The sequence below is a fragment of the Eleutherodactylus coqui genome, chromosome 11 (assembly GCF_035609145.1).
Source record: "Eleutherodactylus coqui strain aEleCoq1 chromosome 11, aEleCoq1.hap1, whole genome shotgun sequence".
NCBI classification, from domain to species: domain Eukaryota; kingdom Metazoa; phylum Chordata; class Amphibia; order Anura; family Eleutherodactylidae; genus Eleutherodactylus; species Eleutherodactylus coqui.
In genome coordinates, this window is record NC_089847.1 from 121,314,273 (window position 1) to 121,334,017 (window position 19,745).

At 46.6% G+C, this 19,745-nt stretch overlaps 1 protein-coding gene across 1 annotated transcript in view; it reads left to right on the forward strand.

Moving 5' to 3' along the window:
• The window catches only part of OSBPL5 (oxysterol binding protein like 5), a 124,052-nt gene that overhangs the window by 69,788 nt on the left and 34,519 nt on the right, over positions 1-19,745 (forward strand). Inside the window, exons 4-10 of the mRNA XM_066583437.1 lie at positions 1,589-1,669; positions 4,338-4,439; positions 7,675-7,878; positions 8,144-8,228; positions 8,808-8,979; positions 9,309-9,495; positions 9,858-10,042. Coding sequence (XP_066439534.1) covers positions 1,589-1,669; positions 4,338-4,439; positions 7,675-7,878; positions 8,144-8,228; positions 8,808-8,979; positions 9,309-9,495; positions 9,858-10,042 — 1,016 coding nt within the window. The remainder of the gene's footprint in view (positions 1-1,588; positions 1,670-4,337; positions 4,440-7,674; positions 7,879-8,143; positions 8,229-8,807; positions 8,980-9,308; positions 9,496-9,857; positions 10,043-19,745) is intronic.

Below are 19,745 nucleotides of genomic sequence, written 5' to 3' on the forward strand. Positions count from 1 at the left end.
TCTGGTGCATTTTTGCTTAGTAAATCTCCTCCATCGTCCTGCCGCACGCCGGTTACACTGCTGCTCCCGGCAAGGACTGAGCTGTCATGGCGGCAGTAAAGTGTAAAGTTCTGCTATTGGGTAGTGAGTGTGCTGTAGAGAAGGGGCGAATGACGTTACTGTGCAGCCCCCGCTTTACCTCTAAATGCAAATTGGCAATTCCTAATGGCAGAACAGCACCGACTTTTCTTCATTATTTCTGGATGTGTCTTTTTAATGTTGGAGGAATTCAATGAAGACCTTTGGACAATTTGTACGATTACTTCACAAGGATGAAACCGCGGCAGAGAATTCCGTTTCAATACATTTCTAGTTATTATGTAGGGAATACAAGTGGTTATATAATTATTCAGTTCTACAGTTTCTACAGATGAAGCAAAGTTTAACTTGATTCTTAGTGTTGTAAGAAAATGTTGCAGTTTATTTGCCGTTTCAATAGCTTTTCAATGGCTTTCATTCCCAAAAGCAACTTTTATTACCTATCCATAGGAGAGGTCACCACTGAGACTCCCACTGATCCCGAAAAGGGGGTACTGTGTCCCCCTCTCGTTCTCACTACAGGCACTCTGCACCCCTCTGAAGAGGAGATTGAATGGAGCGACAGTAGCGTATGCACAGCACCATTCCATTCAACTTCAATGGGACTGAACGGAGCGTCGGGGGCTGCACATGTGAAAGCTGCTCCATTCAATCTCCTCTTCACTGTGGGGGGTGCAGTGAGCTCACAGTGATGAGAAGGGGGGTGGGGGGGGGCATGGGATGTCCATTCCCAGGATCCATGGGAGTCTCAGTGGTGAGACCCGGCCAATCAGACTTCTTTCACCTATCCTATCGATAGGGGACAAAAGTCGATTTTGGGACAACCCCTTTAAGTTAACAATAGCTATTCAATACCCTATGATAGGGGGTCTTCAAAGGATGCAGACGGGGACAACAGGTGTCCAGACCGTCCTCAGGGAAGGTGAGAGAAACACTTCAGACCAGCATGCATAACAACCAGCTCTGAGTGTGAATAGGACAGAATAAGTAAAATGACCAGCATCCTCTCACCAGAGGAGCTGGTATATATGTGCAGCAGACCAGTGGGGATTGGCAGGCTAGAGAAACTCCACACCCAGCCAGCTCAATTATCCCTCACCTGAGAAGGTGTGCTCACGGAACCTCATAGAACTACAGGTCCCAGCAGCACAACCTAACAGTATCTAGCACCCGGGGCACATGCCTAACTTAGGGTTTCAGCTTATGGCAAAAGCTGTGGTGGGATTGATTGGATGGGTCTGACACCTGGGATTTCCAACAATAATGAAAATGGTGTCCCATGTCCCACGGATAAATGGAGTGGCAGTCAAGCATGTGCGCTACTGCTCTATTCATCTCTATAGGAATGCTGGCGATCGCAAAGCTCTATATCCGACTTATTTTCCGTAGTCCCATAGAGATGAGCAGAGTTACTATAGACCCAGAGTCAATATCGTTGGTTACGATACTTATTGAAGACTGGATAATGTACCGCAGTGTTATAGCTTAATGTTCAACCCGTGTTTTCTAGACTGACAATAAACTCTGCAATGGCGCAGACAAGGAATGCTTATCACCTACATCAAGGTCGGCCAAGATGGACACCCTCAAGGTAAGAGGTACTATGTAACCATGAATCGCTATAATGTGTAACAATGGATATGACTCGTTTGACTGCAATGTCCTGTAATACAGATGTAGCAGACATTAAAGGGGTACTCCCGTCTCCCTGCTTTACCACCTTTGCCTCGTGTGGCACAAAGTGTTAAGGCAGCAGAATGCAGCCCTAAGCTCTCACTCACGACCTGAAGGTTGCAGGTTCAATCACATGGTTCAGGTAGCCAGCTCAAGGTTGACTCAGCCTTCCATCCTTCCGAGATCGGTAAAATGAGTACCCAGCTTGCGGAGGGGGGGGGGGGGGGGTAATAGAATTACCTGAAAGCGCTGCGGAATAAGTTGGCGCTATATAAATAACAAGTCCCTTCCCCATCTATGGCAGACTACTTCCTGGTTTCCACTGGGCGGGACTATATCTCCTGAGTAAAAGCTGGCCATGCACATTCCTGCTATATAGTCTGTAGGCATACTGGGCCTTTGCATCAATATCCCCCCTACTCTCCCCGTCTTCAGTCCTTTCTGCCGGTCACCTACTTCATTCAACCTGATCACCACCCTGTATATAGAGTGTTATCTCTATAAATGTACATGTAGAGATAACGGCACACTGACAGCCCTGATAAGGCATCTCTATGCACAGAGAAGGGCTACTTAGCTCTATAGAACGGCTTCTGAGCTACTGGACCTACCTAGAAGCCATCATATAGACATCAATAGGCAGAGAGGTGCTCATGCTCTCAGATCCCAGCCACCTACATGGAGAAAGCTTTCAGTGTGCGATGCAGAAGCATGGCCACCACAGTTGGATCGCAGAGGTAAAAACAGCCACTGACCACCGGCTAAAAACAAGCTCATTGTGAATACAAGAATATCTGCAGAACAGAGAAAGTTGGAAAAAGTTTCAAAGGGTGAAAACATTATTTTTACATTGTCTGCCAAATGAAACATGATTATGGAGATGCGCATACCCCTTTAACTTAACATTCAAAACAGCATCGGTGGTTCTCGGTACACTTGCACATAGTTTTTGAAGGAACTCGGCAGGGAGGTTGTTCAGACATCTTGGATAGAGATGAGCGAGCGTACTCGGCCACGCCCCTTTTTCGCCCGAGTACCGCGATTTTCGAGTACTTCCGTACTCGGGCGAAAAGATTCGGGGGGCGCCGTGGGTGAGTGGGGGGTTGCAGTGGGGAGTGAGAGGGAGAGAGAGAGAGGACTCCCCCCTGTTCCCCGCTGCTACCCCCCGCGCCGCCACGCCTCCCCCCGGCACCCCCCGAATCTTTTCACCCAAGTACTAAAGTACTCGAAATTAGCGGTACTCAATCGAGTAATTACTCGAAACGAGTACGTTCGCTCATCTCTAATCTTGGAGAACTAAGCACAGATCTGTGGATGGTGGCTCGCTCCAATCCTTCTGTCTCTTCATGTAATCCCAGACAGACTGGATGATGTGAGATGAGGGCTCTGTGGGACCAAATCATCACTTCCAGGACTCCCTGTTCTTCTTTACCCTGAAGACAGCCAATGTCATTAAGAACTGTATGTTTGGGGCTGTTGTCCAAAATAAATTTGGAGTCAATCAGATGGCTAGTTTCTTTTTAAAAAAAGTCTTACTTTGCGCCTGCCTAACACTTTTACGCAGTACTGTATGTTGGTTCTTAAAGGGGTTTTTCAGGAGTTTGAAAACTTTTTTTACAGGGATAAAATTAAGAGAAATGATATACTCACCTATCCTGGCGGCTTCCTGTCTGGCGTTGCAGCCCTTGTGCCGGAACCCGGAAGAAGCGGCGACGATCACATGCCAGGCACATGGCCACTCAGTCACTCGCAGGCTTCAGTGGTGATTCTTCTATGGCCGCTGAGGCCTAAGAATAGTTGATCAGCCACTCACACAATGAACGGCATGTGACCGCCCGCCTCTTCATCTGCATTTTGTGTGGCAGGCATCAGGGCTGCAGCTCTGGATGGGGAGCCATCGGGATAGGGGAGTATTCAATTTCACTTCCTTTTACCCCTGTACATTTTTTATTTAATGTCCATGAAAACCCCTTTAATAGATGAATGGCGGGGCAGTAGCACAGTGGTGTCCTCACAAATACCTACTACTTAGCATTACTCCAGCTGCAATATACTGTACACTGTATTATCTCCCTTAATTAAACTCCATAGAGCCATAATTCAGTCCTTATTAATTTCAGAATATGTCGTTTTTGTGGGCGGGGCTTGGTTTTCCTGATAGCGAGCTCCAAGTGTTTGCATATTGAACCAACCCTATTCTCCAGATTAAAATTGGTTTACAAAAGACTTACAGGCTACATAGACTTTTAGCAACATTTTTATTGTTCCATTGCATCTAAACTAAAAATAAAGCAAACTCCGTTTTGTTTACAGCTCCTCTGCAGCCCTATGTGTCTCCATGGTAACAGACTACAAACAAACCCTGTGTAGTCTGATCCTGCAGTCACCTGTTACATCATTTTCTCTACCTCCTCTTCTTGAAACTGTAATAGACAGACAGTAAAGGAGGCAGATGGGAGGAAGTAGCACATGACTGTATTATCCATATTTAATATAGGGCCCCCAGGAGGTCAGACCCCAGACACCCAGTCCAGAAAAAAAAAGTGTTCTATTGATGATTAATCCTTCTACTTTTTATTACTCAGGTACAGAAAAAGAATTACAGGCAGGAGAAGAAGAGAGCCACTAAACAGCTCTTCAGTGCCCTGAAAGACCCCAGCGTGGTGATTGTGGCTGACTGGCTGAAGGTAATCGATAAGGAACCGGTCCATAAATCTTGTAATGCTCCTATAAGATGTCTACAGTACAGGAGCTGCATTTCTGCTCCTGTCTATTCTCTGTTGTGAGCAGACGAGTTATACATAGAAATTCACAAAACCTTCACAAATTTATTAAAGTACATTTGTCACACCCCAGAATGATAACAGCAATAACCTCTAAGGCTGCCTGTCCACAGGCATTGCGATATCCCACGGGGGATATCTGCCACGGGAGCCGCCGCCGGGAGCAGGAGCCAGCTGACGGTTCTCTGCGGTGAGCCTATCTGGCAGATAGGCTCACAACGGACAATCGCGGCAATTCGCAGCATGCTTCGATTTGTCGCCCAAGAGCGGAGAATCGCTATGATTCTCCACTCCTGGACAGTGGGGCTGCGCTTTTCATAGCAACGCTATGGAAAGCATTCACCTCATTCCCCGCAGCCTTAATCATAGCATGGGGGAAGTGTGGCAGTATTATAGCAATTATATTCTTGTACATAGGGGGTAGTATTATAGTAGTTATATTCTTGTACATAGAAGCAGTATTATAGTAGTTATATTCTTGTACATAGGGGCAGTATTATAGTAGTTATATTCTAGTACATAGGGGGCAGTATTATAGTAGTTATATTCTTGTATATAGAGGGCAGTATTATAGTAGTTATATTCTTGTACACAGGGGGCAGTATTATAGTAGTTATATTCTTGTACATAGAGGGCAGTATTATAGTGGTTATATTCTAGTACATAGGAGGCAGTATTATAGTAGTTATATTCTTGTACATAGAAGCAGTATTATAGTAGTTATATTCTTGTACATAGGGGCAGTATTATAGTAGTTATATTCTAGTACATAGGGGGCAGTATTATAGTAGTTATATTCTTGTACATAGAAGCAGTATTATAGTAGTTATATTCTTGTACATAGGGGCAGTATTATAGTAGTTATATTCTAGTACATAGGAGCAGTATTATAGTAGTTATATTCTTGTACATAGGAGGCAGTATTATAGTAGTTATATTCTTGTACATAGAAGCAGTATTATAGTAGTTATATTCTTGTACATAGGGGCAGTATTATAGTAGTTATATTCTAGTACATAGGGGGCAGTATTATAGTAGTTATATTCTTGTATATAGAGGGCAGTATTATAGTAGTTATATTCTTGTACACAGGGGGCAGTATTATAGTAGTTATATTCTTGTACATAGAGGGCAGTATTATAGTGGTTATATTCTAGTACATAGGGGGCAGTATTATAGTAGTTATATTCTAGTACATAGGGGGCAGTATTATAGTAGTTATATTCTTGTACATAGAAGCAGTATTATAGTAGTTATATTCTTGTACATAGAAGCAGTATTATAGTAGTTATATTCTTGTACACAGGGGGCAGTATTATAGTAGTTATATTCTTGTACATAGGGGGCAGTATTATAGCAGTTATATTCTTGTACATAGGGAGCAGTATTATAGTAGTTATATTCTTGTACATACGAGGCAGTATTATAGTAGTTATATTCTTGTACATACGAGGCAGTATTATAGTAGTTATATTCTAGTACATAGGGGGCAGTATTATAGTAGTTATATTCTTGTATATAGAGGGCAGTATTATAGTAGTTATATTCTTGTACACAGGGGGCAGTATTATAGTAGTTATATTCTTGTACATAGAGGGCAGTATTATAGTGGTTATATTCTAGTACATAGGGGGCAGTATTATAGTAGTTATATTCTAGTACATAGGGGGCAGTATTATAGTAGTTATATTCTTGTACATAGAAGCAGTATTATAGTAGTTATATTCTTGTACATAGAAGCAGTATTATAGTAGTTATATTCTTGTACACAGGGGGCAGTATTATAGTAGTTATATTCTTGTACATAGGGGGCAGTATTATAGCAGTTATATTCTTGTACATAGGGAGCAGTATTATAGTAGTTATATTCTTGTACATACGAGGCAGTATTATAGTAGTTATATTCTTGTACATACGAGGCAGTATTATAGTAGTTATATTCTTGTACATAGGGGCAGTATTATAGTAGTTATATTCTTGTACATAGAGGGCAGTATTATAGTAGTTATATTCTTGTACATAGGAGCAGTATTATAGTAGTTATATTCTTGTACATAGGAGGCAGTATTATAGTATTTATATTCTTGTACATAGGAGCAGTATTATAGTAGTTATATTCTTGTAAATAGGAGGCAGTATTATAGTAGTTATATTCTTGTACATAGGGGGCAGTATTATAGTAGTTATATTCTTGTACATAGGGGGCAGTATTATAGTAGTTATATTCTTGTACATAGAGGGCAGTATTATAGTAGTTATATTCTTGTACATAGGGGCAGTATTATAGTAGTTATATTCTTGTACATAGGGGCAGTATTATAGTAGTTATATCCTTGTATATAGGGAGCAGTATTATAGTAGTTATATTCTTGTACATAGGGGGCAGTATTATAGTAGTTATATTCTTGTACATAGTGGGCAGTATTATAGTAGTTATATTCTTGTACATAGGAGCAGTATTATAGTAGTTATATTCTTGTAAATAGGAGGCAGTATTATAGTAGTTATATTCTTGTACATAGGGGGCAGTATTATAGTAGTTATATTCTTGTACATAGGGGGCAGTATTATAGTAGTTATATTCTTGTACATAGAGGGCAGTATTATAGTAGTTATATTCTTGTACATAGGGGCAGTATTATAGTAGTTATATTCTTGTACATAGGGGCAGTATTATAGTAGTTATATCCTTGTATATAGGGAGCAGTATTATAGTAGTTATATTCTTGTACATAGGGGGCAGTATTATAGTAGTTATATTCTTGTACATAGTGGGCAGTATTATAGTAGTTATATTCTTGTACATAGGGGCAGTATTATAGTAGTTATATTCTTGTACATAGGGGGCAGTATTATAGTAGTTATATTCTTGTACATAGGGGGCAGTATTATAGTAGTTATATTCTTGTACATAGGGGGCAGCATTATAGTAGTTATATTCTCGTACATAGGGGGCAGTATTATAGTAGTTACGTTCTTGTACTTATAGTCTTCTATATAAGCTAGTATTATGGCAGTTATCGTCTTGTACATGGGCAGACAGTGTTTTAGTATTATACAATACATAGGGGCAGTATTTAGCCTACTTTTATTTAATGATTACAGTATTCTTCCTTTGAATTAGTATTTGTTGTTTCAGATTCGTGGCACATTGAAGAGTTGGACTAAGTTGTGGTGTGTTCTGAAGCCAGGACTACTTCTGATATACAAAACACCAAAGATTGGGCAGTGGGTGGGAACCTTAATGCTCCACTCCTGTGAATTGATTGAGAGACCAACTAAGAAAGATGGCTTTTGTTTTAAACTTTATCACCCTCTGGATCAGTCCATTTGGGCAGTTAAGGTAATTTGTTTTATTTTCTCAATGTACCAGAATCATAAGTGGATAATGCAGCTATAGGGAGCAGAGGTTATTTACACCCGGGCCCTGTCGTGCTTCATAAACCAACAACAATGATATTTATGGATCAACAATCCCTATGGATCCCTCTTGTTCCTGGTATTCGGGTGGGAACTTAATTTGGCAGAATGTTTAGTAACTTCTCTATAGTTGCACTTTAAATACTGTACATAGACCAAATAGTGACTGTATGATTTTTGCTTTTTAGGGTCCTAAAGGTGAAAATGTCGGATCCATTACTCTACCTCTTCCCAGCAGCTATTTAATATTCAGGGCTGCTTCCGAATCTGACGGTAAGACCACATTTTTAAAGAGATGAGTAACTCAAAAAGCTAGACAATAGAAAATAAGGAGATTAAGGTTAGCAGATTCCATGAAATTGTATCATTCAGGATCCACCGGAATCTAGTTTTAGACGAACAGCTTGATTGCCCCTCAAAGTTTCCTATTGGAAGTATAGGGTTTGAAAATTTAGATTTTAACCTGATCAATCCCGTGGTTCTTCCAAAGATAACCAGCACCAGACGTGTCTGCAAGATATTTAGATGCCTTTATCTTCAGAAATAGCATGGATATTTGGTCAAGCTCTTGGTGGAGTTGGCCAATTTAGGTTGAATAGTCCAAATTTGACCATAGATATGAGATGTTGATCAGCCGATCCAGCCAGATTTGGTGGGATCTGTCAACAAGCTAATGTCTAAGGATCACCATGGATATTGAATTGTCTGCAATTCCCATCAAAATTGTCTTAATCTGCCAAGAAGTATCTGTTCTCTATTCCGGCCGTGGATATGCCATGACCTACAGGCACTCTACTACTATAAATCATTATACCCTCTGAGACTTCCACCAACATACTCTTTGTGTTTCAGGACGATGTTGGATGGACGCTCTTGAATTGGCTCTTCGGTGCTCCAGTCTCTTCAAGATTAATTTGCCCAAGCAAGAAAAGGATGGAGATGCCATGACCCCACCTGATGTGAGCCATAATGGGCTGTACACCTTGCTGCAAGCATCTACCATCTCCGAGCAAGAGCTCTTCCAGTAAGATCCTTAGGCCTGTACCAAAAATGCTAAATTTCTTGTAGCCAACCTTAGAGAGTTTTGGGAGTCTTAAGAGACCTTTCTCCTGGTCATTTTTAAATAAGGCTCCCTCAATTAACACTTACAGCTGTAGCCAAGTTTAACTTGATTTCCAATGTGTTAAGAAAACTTTCTGTGCTACCGCTTATTTGCCCTTTCAATTGCTTTACGATGGCTTGCATGTGTTAAGATAACAATGGATTTTCAATGGCTCAATATAAGAAAAACTTATTGTAGAAAGTTATCGCAGACACGTTAAACTTTTTTAAGCTGCTTTTTCTCCGGTTTAGGCTTCATGCATCTGCTCCGGAAAATGATGCCTTGTCTGACAAGTCAGAAAAAGACAATATAGAAGAGTCTGAAACCGAGCAGAGTCGAAAAACGAGTGAGAGCGACCAGTCCGAATTGCATGGAGAGATCTCTCTAGATAGAGAAGGGACCACATACATGGAGGAACTATATGAGGAATTTGGGGAGGTACGCTGGGACACCCAAAACCCCAAATATATTTGGCACTTCTAGTTGGTGCCCTCCTTGGTGGGTTCAACCATATCTTCCATATTTAAGTGCCTTGCCCATTCGAAATCATTATGGGTGGAAGACCTGCATGTGCTAAAGTCACGTGTTCTTAGTCCGTATGAGACATCTTTGGTATATTACACCTTAGTGTGGTTATTAGGCCATGTTCTGTGGCAGTTTATAGGGCAATACTTGTGGATGGGGTTCAAATTTTGTCTGAAAGCCGCCATGGATGCAGCGTCAAGTAGGGTCAGGTTTCTATGCATCATATATATCGCTGAGCAATAAATTGATCCTTTGTCTGTCTCTTCTGCTGTCAGATCGGAGAAGCGTCGCAGATGGAGACCGTCTCTGACGAAAACAAGAGCTTGATGTGGACGTTGCTAAAACAAATGAGACCCGGCATGGACCTGTCCCGAGTCGTTCTGCCCACGTTTATCCTGGAACCGCGCTCTTTTCTGAACAAGTTGTCGGATTATTACTATCACGCAGACATCCTCTCACAGTGAGTGCGCGACTATCGCCGGGGCAGTAAATCTACACATCATATCGTGGTACAAGATGCTAATATCGGTCACATTTTAGCAGTAAAGATCCACCCGTGAACTTGTCGTCGGTGAGCCGGTTTAAAGGGGCTGTCCAGCTCTGAGGAGTGATGATCCGTCCTCGGGGTAGGTCATCTATAACTGAATGGCAGGGGTCCGCTGCTCAGAACCTTGTTGATTAGCTCTTAGCCACTGGAATGTGTGTGGAGTTGAAAGCACGCAGCTCAGGACACTTTGGAGTTGCCCCCATGGTATTGCGAGTATGGAGGCTCTCCCATTCACTTCAGTAAGAGCTGTGCATGCAATACCACACTGGGCACAGCGAAGTGTACTGAGTGGTGTGCTTCCAACTCCATACACATCAGTGGCCGGGCTAAGAGCTAATCAACAGGGGTCCTGAGCAGCGGACCCCTGCCATTTAGTTACTGATGACCTATCCTGAGGGTAGATCATCAATCTTCAGACCTGGACAGCCCCTTAAATAATTCTATACAGTACAGGATAAGTAATGTAATGTATGCACACTGTGACTGCAGCATCAGAATATTGAGTGCAGCTCTGGAGTATAATACAGGATGTAACTCAGGATCAGTACAGGATAAGTAATGTATGTACACAGTGACTCCACCAGCAGAATAGTGAGTGCAGCTCTGGGGTATAATACAGGATGTAACTCAGGATCAGTACAGGATAAGTAATGTATGTACACAGTGACTCCACCAGCAGAATAGTGAGTGCAGCTCTGGGGTATAATACAGGATGTAACTCAGGATCAGTACAGGATAAGTAATGTATGTATACAGTGACTCCACCAGCAGAATAGTGAGCGCAGCTCTGGAGTATAATACAGGATGTAACTCAGGAGCAGTACAGGATAAGTAATGTATGTACACAGTGACTCCACCAGCAGAATAGTGAGTACAGCTCTGGGGTATAATACAGGATGTAACTCAGGATCAGTACAGGATAAGTAATGTATGTACACAGTGACTCCACCAGCAGAATAGTGAGTGCAGCTCTGGGGTATAATACTGGATGTAACTCAGGATCAGTACAGGATAAGTAATGTATGTACACAGTGACTCCACCAGCAGAATGAGTGCAGCTCTGGAATATAATACAGGATGTAACTCAGGATCAGTACAGGATAAGTAATGTATGTACACAGTGACTCCACCAGCAGAATAGTGAGTACAGCTCTGGAATATAATACAGGATGTAACTCAGGATCAGTACAGGATAAGTAATGTATGTACACAGTGACTCCACCAGCAGAATAGCGAGTGCAGCTCTGCAGTATAATACAGGATGTAACTCAGGATCAGTACAGGATAAGTAATGTATGTACACAGTGACTCCACCAGCAGAATAGTGAGTGCAGCTCTGGAGTATAATACAGGATGTAACTCAGGATCAGTACAGGATAATTACTGTATGTATACAGTGATCCACCAGCAGAATAGTGAGTGCAGCTCTGCAGTATAATACAGGATGTAACTCAGGATCAGTACAGGATAAGTAATGCATGTACACAGTGACTCCACCAGCAGAATAGTGAGTGCAGCTCTGGAGTATAATACAGCATATAACTCAGGATCAGTACAGAATAAGTAATGTATGTACACAGTGACTCCACCAGCAGAATAGTGAGTGCAGCTCTGGAGTATAATACAGGATGTAACTCAGGATTAGTACAGGGTAAGTAATGTATGTACACAGTGATCCACCAGCAGAATAGTGAGTGCATCTCTGGAGTAAGGTGTGGTTTGTTGGAGCTCCTCAGAGAACCAGGGTGTGGTTGCAGTCCCAGCTGGAAGCCTGTTTTTGGAGCCCAGGATCAGAGCACGTAGCTGGGCTTCTTGTTCTATGGAGTCCCGCAATTCCCCCCCACCCGGCTTCGGTCGGAGGGGGGGGAGTGCTGAGAAGGCAGCGACAACACCATCAGCGGCGCTGGCGGCATACGTGGTTTCAGCAGCAACAACCAGGAAAGCCGGAGCAGCTAGTAAAGCTGCGAAGAGAGAGGGTCCGGGTCGCAGGCGCAGTGACATGGCCCAGCAGGTTGGTGCAGCCGCATCTGACAGCGCCGGAAGCGAGATGATGACCCGCAGTCAGACTCGCAGCCAAACGCTCAGCAAAGAAGGTAAGCCACAGTGGAGTGATCGTCGGAAAGGGGAGTCTGTGGTAGAGCTGGCCTCCCGTCTGGCCACCAGCATGGCGGATTATGAGCGAGCGGGGAGAGAAATCCTCCTGCAGAAGGAGAAGCGGCGGTCGGCCAGGTCACTGAAGGACCAGACCGCCGCTAAAGGAAAAAGAGATGCAATCAGCAAGTCCATACAGGACTGTAAAGACTGCATACAAAGGTGCAAGGAAGAGAGGGACAGGATTCTTGAGCAAAGTGGTCCCTTTAGGGAAAAATTAATAAACAGTGATAGGTTCTCCAAGATGGCGTCAGGACACAGCGGTCACAAGGAGGCTGATCACTCCAGCGATGGAGACAGCAGTGGTGACTGTTCTGAGGAGGACACCTACCAGGACAGTCTGAGGGAGCAGCCTGTCTGCTCAGGAGAGCAGACCCAGAGTGGCACTACAACCACCAGCAGCCTCCGGCCGGAGCAGGTTGCGCTGCCTCTAACCTCCGGGGATTCTGATCCAGAAGAAGATAAAAGCGATGGGGGCGCTTTAATAATGCAGCAGATAAGGCTGTTGGAATCCCCCCCTAATATGAGCAGCCTTAAGTTTGGTGATGATTTACCAGAGGAGGAAGTGAAAATCAAGGCGAAAAAAGGAAAAAAAAAGAATTTGGTGCAGGAGAAATTTGTGTATGTGACGGGGGGCGCTGGTTTGGCTGCAAAGTCGGATCAGGGCACCCCCACCCTGAGAACCCCGGTTTCTGACTCTGCAGTGGGTTTTGAACATGGGAACAGGGATAAAGGAGTTAAACTGGCCAGGTCCCCTGTCCCTGTTTCAGTTAGTGCAGTGACAGAAACAGCCAGCAGGGCGGCCAGCACAGGACAAGGCAAGGTGGCAAAAGAGTTTGGCAGTGGCGGAACTGCCAGCGCCAGTAAGGCCAGTGATGCGGAGGGTGCTGCGGGATCGGGGGTCCCCCGTGCGACAGGTCGGTCTGCAGGGGTCCCTCAGTCTAGGTCCCAGGCACCCAGTGATGTGGAGGCTGCTGGCAAATGTAAAGGAAAAAGCAAAAATAAAAATGTTAATACTGCCGGAATGCAGAGTGCTGACCATGGGGGGGTCATTACGGTGGTTGCAGCTGCGCAAGATGGGGCAGCAGTGCCACCCCCCAGGTCTACCAAGGCCCAAAATAAAAAAGCTGCTTCTAACCCCAAGTCCGGTCCAGAGGGTCTTGGAATGAAAGGTCTTGGTATGAAAGGTGTGGATGTGTCTGGTGCAGCCCGCGAGTCTGATGCTCCGACGCACTCGGAGGTACGGGCTGAAGCTACTGTTCTCAGCACAGGGGAACCTACTGTAAATATAGGCACAGGTTCTGGGGATAGTCAGGGTACATCACAGGTTCCAGTCGCCCCTCCGGCGGCGACGACAGCTGGTAGGAGTTATGCCAGTGTCGCCGCTGGAGGGGAAGGGTCCTCCTTGTCTCCAGGCTCTAGAGAGGGCGTATTGCAACAGCGCCTCCTGGGGGCTCTACGGAAGGGGGAGAGTTCAATCACAGTTGGAGGAAGAGAGGTGAACCTATCTCTTTGGACAGAGAGACACGGCTTAGGAGCCTTCCGAGAGCAAAGGGGGGAGACCGTATGGTCCCTACCAACACCCGGGCAGGACGCAGGTCGTAGGAATGTGGTCCGTCTTCGTTGGAGGGGCAATGATACATGCCCCCCGAGGGCGAGGGTAGTGGAGCTTCTACTGAAGATGGGCTTTAGGGCGGTTGATATCTTTGCCCTAATCCATCCCTTCGGCACGTCTGAGTTTGACATCAGCTTCGTTCGCCCAGAGGGTCTAGAACTCTTCTGGGGGAATTACGAGCTGATGAAAAGCGAGCCCGGCTGGCGAGACTTTGCCGTCCAGGTGGTGTCTCGCCAGAACGAAGTCAAGAAGGTGACCGTTTTGACTCGTAACGAGTCACTTTCTTGTTTTGATATTATGACGTGGCTCGGTCGATATGGAGAGGTGACAGACATGCCCAGAAAGAACAGGGATGAGCACGGCATATGGTCCGGGGCCTGGACGTTTATGGTCAAGCTGAAGCGTTCAGGTAACTCAGTGGCACACATTCCATCTGCAGCCTTCCTCGGCAGGGATCGTATCCTGGCCTTTTACCAGGGGCAGCCGAAGCTCTGCCACAGGTGCGGCGACCCCTCACACTTGAGCGCCGCTTGTAAGACCTTGAAGTGCGCTCTGTGTGGGGGTCTGGGTCATCTAGCCGCCTCCTGTGCGGAGATTAGGTGTAACCTGTGTGGTGATCTCGGTCACCCATTCAGTCGCTGTCCACGCTCCTTTGCCAATGCGGTGTCAGCCCCTACGGATGGGGGCCATGGTGCGGCCTCCGGGGGTGAGGGGACTAGCAGAGGTGGAGGAGCTCAGGAGCCAGGGAAGAACCGGCAAAAGACGCCTGCTGAGCAGAGGCGTCAGGACAAACGCAGACGGAGCAGGGAGCTGACAGGAGCGCCCACAGCAGGTGGGTCAATGGTGGCCCCTGTTCCTGAAGCAAATTGTGCGGCTGAGGCCTTGAGGGACAGCGAAGTGGATGAAGAGGACAGGAGGATCCAGAGGGAGGAGAGAAATACCAACTCTTCAGATTCCTCCCACTATGAGAGTGTGGATGAGGAAGGAAAGAGGTGGTTAGAGAAACGGCGTAAGCTAGGTGCCACTAGGAGAAAGCGAAGGGGGGATTCAAGATCTTCTCCCACCCCTGGCAAAGTACTGGAAGGAGAAGCCAGCTCGCCTCCAGTTGGACTCTCCAACAGGTACCGGGCCCTTCAAGACATCTCTTCCTCCTCTGAGGGGGAAGCGAAGGGCAAGGTGCCTGGGGCAAAGAAAGGGTCAACAGGGGGCGCTGAGTCTCCTACTCGTGGAGGCATAGTTCCTTCCGGGGAGGGGGCTACTCTGGAGCCTGGAAACAAGGACGATGGGGTCGGGGGATCCCCTGCTATGGACACATCTGTGTCCAAAAAAAGAAGCAAGGGGCTTTCCTCTGACCCCGAAGAAGCGGGTGTGAGGAAGAAAGCCATCTAATTTAATCACTCATGATGGCGGCACCCACTCCGCTGACTCTGGCATCAATTAACGTTGCCAGCATTAAGTCGGATACGGCTAGATTTGCGGCCTTTGATTTTCTCGGCCGCGTTGAAGCCGACATTTTATTCTTGCAGGAGACCAGGCTGTCCGATTTGGCAGCCATACATAAGGCAAAAAGGGAGTGGAGGTCAGGCCCTTCCTACTGGTCTCTTGCGGCCGAGCCGTATAGCGGAGTGGCGGTCCTTTTTACCGCAGCGGTCGAATGCCGACGAGTTATTGAATTAGAAACGGGAAGGTGCCTGATCTTAGATGTCCTCATGAAGGGACAAGAATTGAGACTTGTAAACATCTACGGTCCCCAGTCAAAAAAGGACAGGAAGAGTCTCTTTATGAGGATCAAGCCCTACCTTTTTACCAGCCGCCAAGTTGTCTTTGGAGGTGACTTTAATGCAGTCACAAGAGCCCGCGATAGGGGAGGCTCTGGAGACAGGCGGTTGACTTTTGACAGCGTCGCACTTAATAGCATAGCTAGCGAGGCTCGCCTGGTGGATGTCCACATCCGGCACACCCCAGGCCACGAGGGATTCACCTTTTATAGGGGTCAGAGCAGGTCTAGAATAGACAGGTTTTATTTGAAGGAGGAAGCCATCTCTTCACCAGTGTCCGTTGTTGAGGTGGAATTCTCCGATCACTGTCTAATATTGTTTTCTCTGAATGTTGCAGAGACCCCCCGGATGGGTAGAGGTTTGTGGAGACTGAATTCATCACTCCTGGAGGAAGCAGAGATAAGACAGTCCTTTGAAGATTTTCTGCAGAGCCAGGTACCATTACTGGATCTCTGTAGCAGTAAGTCAGAGTGGTGGGAGATGTTCAAGAGGAGGGCGGCGAGGTTCTTCCGTGAGCTCTCCAACCTCAGATGCCTGGACAGGTACCGCCTGTACAACGGCCTGAGGAGGAAACTCGAACATCTCGTTTCGACTGGAGGTAGCCGCGAGGAGATCTCCAGAGTGAAATCTTTACTCAAGACGTGCCAGTATGACAGACACGCATCCTTGGTTTTTGAGAGGGATTTCGGGAAGTACCGCTCGCCCGACCCTTACAGAAACTGTAGGATGTCAGTGAATAGTAAAGTGGTCACTGGACTGATTGACAGTACGGGGTCCCTGAATCGATCCAGATCAGGGATTCTGGAGGTCGTCAGATCCTACTACTCGCAACTCTTGGGAAAGAGGGATCTAGATTCGGAAGTGATGTCGGCTTTCCTGGCTGAAGCTGTCCCTGGGCCAGGGGTAGACACCTCTCTTGGCGTTTTGACAGAAGAGATCAGAGAAGAGGAAGTTAGACTGGCGATTGATGGGCTCCGGCCCAAAAAGTCGCCAGGTCCGGATGGATTAACATCCGAGTATTATAAGACCTTCAGGGACCTCTTGAGTCCCCTCTTGACGGAGGTATTAAATGAGTGTCTTTCCTCGGGCACTCTGCCAAAGTCAATGAGGAGGTCGGCCTTGATCATTCTGTCAAAAGGTAAAGACTCGAGCCGTATTGAGAACTGGCGTCCCATAGCGCTTCTCAATACGGACAGGAAGGTTCTGGCAAAAGTGCTGTTTAATCGGCTGGTCAAGTTTGCACCCCGGCTCCTCTCGGGGGCGCAGCATTGCTCTGTTCCAGGCCGTAGCACCTTTAGCGCTGTTCTCGGTGTCCGGGAGGCAGTGGAGCAGGGTAGGGCTGGTCACTGGGAGGGGTACCTGCTGTCCTTGGATCAGGCCAAAGCGTTTGATCGGGTTAATCACGAGTACCTCTGGTCCGTCCTTCTGAGATACGGCCTGCCAGTGGGGTTTGTTGATTGGCTGCGAACATTGTATGCAGGGGCTGAGACTTTCCCGCTGGTGAACGGTTGGCCCGGCCGCCCTTTTGAGGTGGGGTCCGGCGTCCGTCAGGGCTGTCCTCTAAGCCCCCTGTTGTATGCGTTTGCGATAGATCCCTTCCTTAGGAGGGTTGATTGTGGACCTATAGCAGGGGTCGGGATGGACCGGGCGGTGCCGGAGGCTACCCTGAGGGCAGTGGCATACGCCGATGATGTCACGCTCTTCGTGTCCTCGAGAGAGGAGGCGGAGTTTGTGGTGTCGGAGGTGGACCGCTACTCGGAAGCTTCCGGGTCTATGGTCAACTGGGATAAGTGTGAAAGTCTCTGGTTAGGAAGGGGGGATCCTACGTTTGATCTCCCGGACACCCTTCCGGTGCCCCAAACTTCAGCAAAAGTACTTGGCATCAAATTCGGCCAGGGGGATTACCCCATGCAAAATTGGGTGGACAGGCTGGATGGTGCAACTCACAAGGTAAATCAGTGGAAGGGTTGGTCTTTGACCCTTCGGGAAAGAATTAGCCTGATCAAAACATACCTGCTCCCGTTATTCATCTACCTGGGCAGCGTATGCATTTTGCCAGAACCTCTCTGGACTCGGGTCTACAACCTGTTCTTCCTAATGTTGTGGGGGAATAGGTTGAACCTGATCAGGAGAGATGTTACATACCGCACGAGGAGACTAGGGGGGTTGTCTATGGTCAACCCCGTGGTGTTTCTTGTAAACACTTTTTTTAAGATCAACATAGGCAACCTCTGGCAAGAGAGGGCTCCTCCGTGGGTCTACTCCTGCAGGGGATGGTTTCGGCCCTTCTTCCAGGAATGGGAGACAGGAGGGCGAGTGAAGGACCTTCGCACGCAGCACGGACATCTCCCGGCTTACGCTACCTTGGTTCTGAAGGTGATACGCCGGTGGGGTCTGGGGATGTGGGAGATCAGGACTCTGACGAGGAGGCTCCTCGACGAAAGAGTCCTGTTGACCCATTTCCAGAAGCCCCTGGCGCTCAAGGACTGCCCAAGTCGGGACCTGGAGGGAGGGTTACGTTTACTGAATTCAACCCGGGTCCCCTTGAAGTTTTGGGACTTGGCTTGGCGCTGCTTTCACGGGAGACTGTATGTAAGGGGTAACTTGAAGAGCAGGCCTCTGATTGACAGGGGTTGCCCCCGTCAGGAGTGCAGCGACGTGCTGGAAAGCATGGAGCATTTCCTGCTTCAGTGCCCCTTTAATACAGAGGTATACCAACGGGTAGGGGTCTCCATAGGCTGGCGTCAGCTGGCACACCTCTCCTATGCGGAGTGGGCTTATGGAGCCTTCAGAGGTCTTGGTGGCAGGGACCGCTGCACTTTATTTCTAGTTAGCCTAGTGGTCAGGTTCCACATCTGGAGTGCACGGTGTTTAATCTCGACGGAGCTGAAAGTCCTCCCCGTGGATACGGTATGTAGGAACATCCTGGGTGACCTGGTGAAGGTGCGTTCTTTGGAGTATGAGAGGCTGGGCACATCTAAAGCTTCTCTCCTATGGAGAGGGCTTGTATTTCGTTAGGGACAGTTTGTTCTTCTTAATTTTCTAGGGGCAGAGTAGGGAGAGAATAGGGACAGGATAGGGAGAGAGGAGGGATAGGGCAGGGACAGGTTTCCATGAAGGGTCAGACTGAGGGGCAGACTAAGGACAGTCTAGGGCAAATTAGGGAAAGAATAGGGAGAAAATGCAAGGGATAGTACATTGTGATGTCTGTGCCCAGCTTATCACCTCCAATCCCGGTGGCGGGCTGTGAGTGCACCATAAAGCTTTTTGTTTTGATTTGGGCAAAATGGAGTGAAGTAGGGCTGCAGGTGAGCCGACCTTAGGCTTTCGGGTTATGTTAATATATATCGTGTATGTCATGTATATTGGTTATTGTATGTTTTATATGTATATATTCACGTTCTGGGTGGTAGTTAGGTTGGGTGGGGGGTTGGGGGGGAGTGGTTTCACGCCTTGAGCCGTAGCCTGGCACGTCCCGAATATTGAACTCTGGGCACGGACTGGTGGAGCGGGCATGGCCCCCAGTCTGCGGCAGGCAGAGTGTTGTACAGTTTATATATATTAAAAAAAAAAAAACCCTGGTGTGGCTTGGCACGTCCTGAACTTTAGAACTCTGGGCACGGACTGATGGAGCAGGCATGGCCCCCGAGCTGCACTGGGGACCCAAAAAAAAAAAAAAATTTTGAAAAACTATTTCTTTAGTTATTTTTGTATGCCGGTTGGCTTGGTCTTTATTTTCATATTTAGTTAATTATTGGTATATATATATGTTATGTTTACGTTATTGCCTAATTTTGTTTATGATGGGGTTTCAGTGCGGTACGGCTGGACCTGGAGTTTTAGTTTTAGTTTTATCTTCTGGATAGCTGGATGCTCTTCTTTTAGGTATATTGTGTTTTGCTTTGAGTGTGTGTGCGAGTGTGCGGCAGGGGGGAGGGGAGTCCAGACATGGGGTTTTCTTTTGTTTGTGGACCATGGACTCTGGGTGAAGGGCCTTATCTCTGTATACGGTTGTATTATTATTATTTACTATTGTTACAGTTTGCTTTTATTGTTATGTTTCATACTTTTA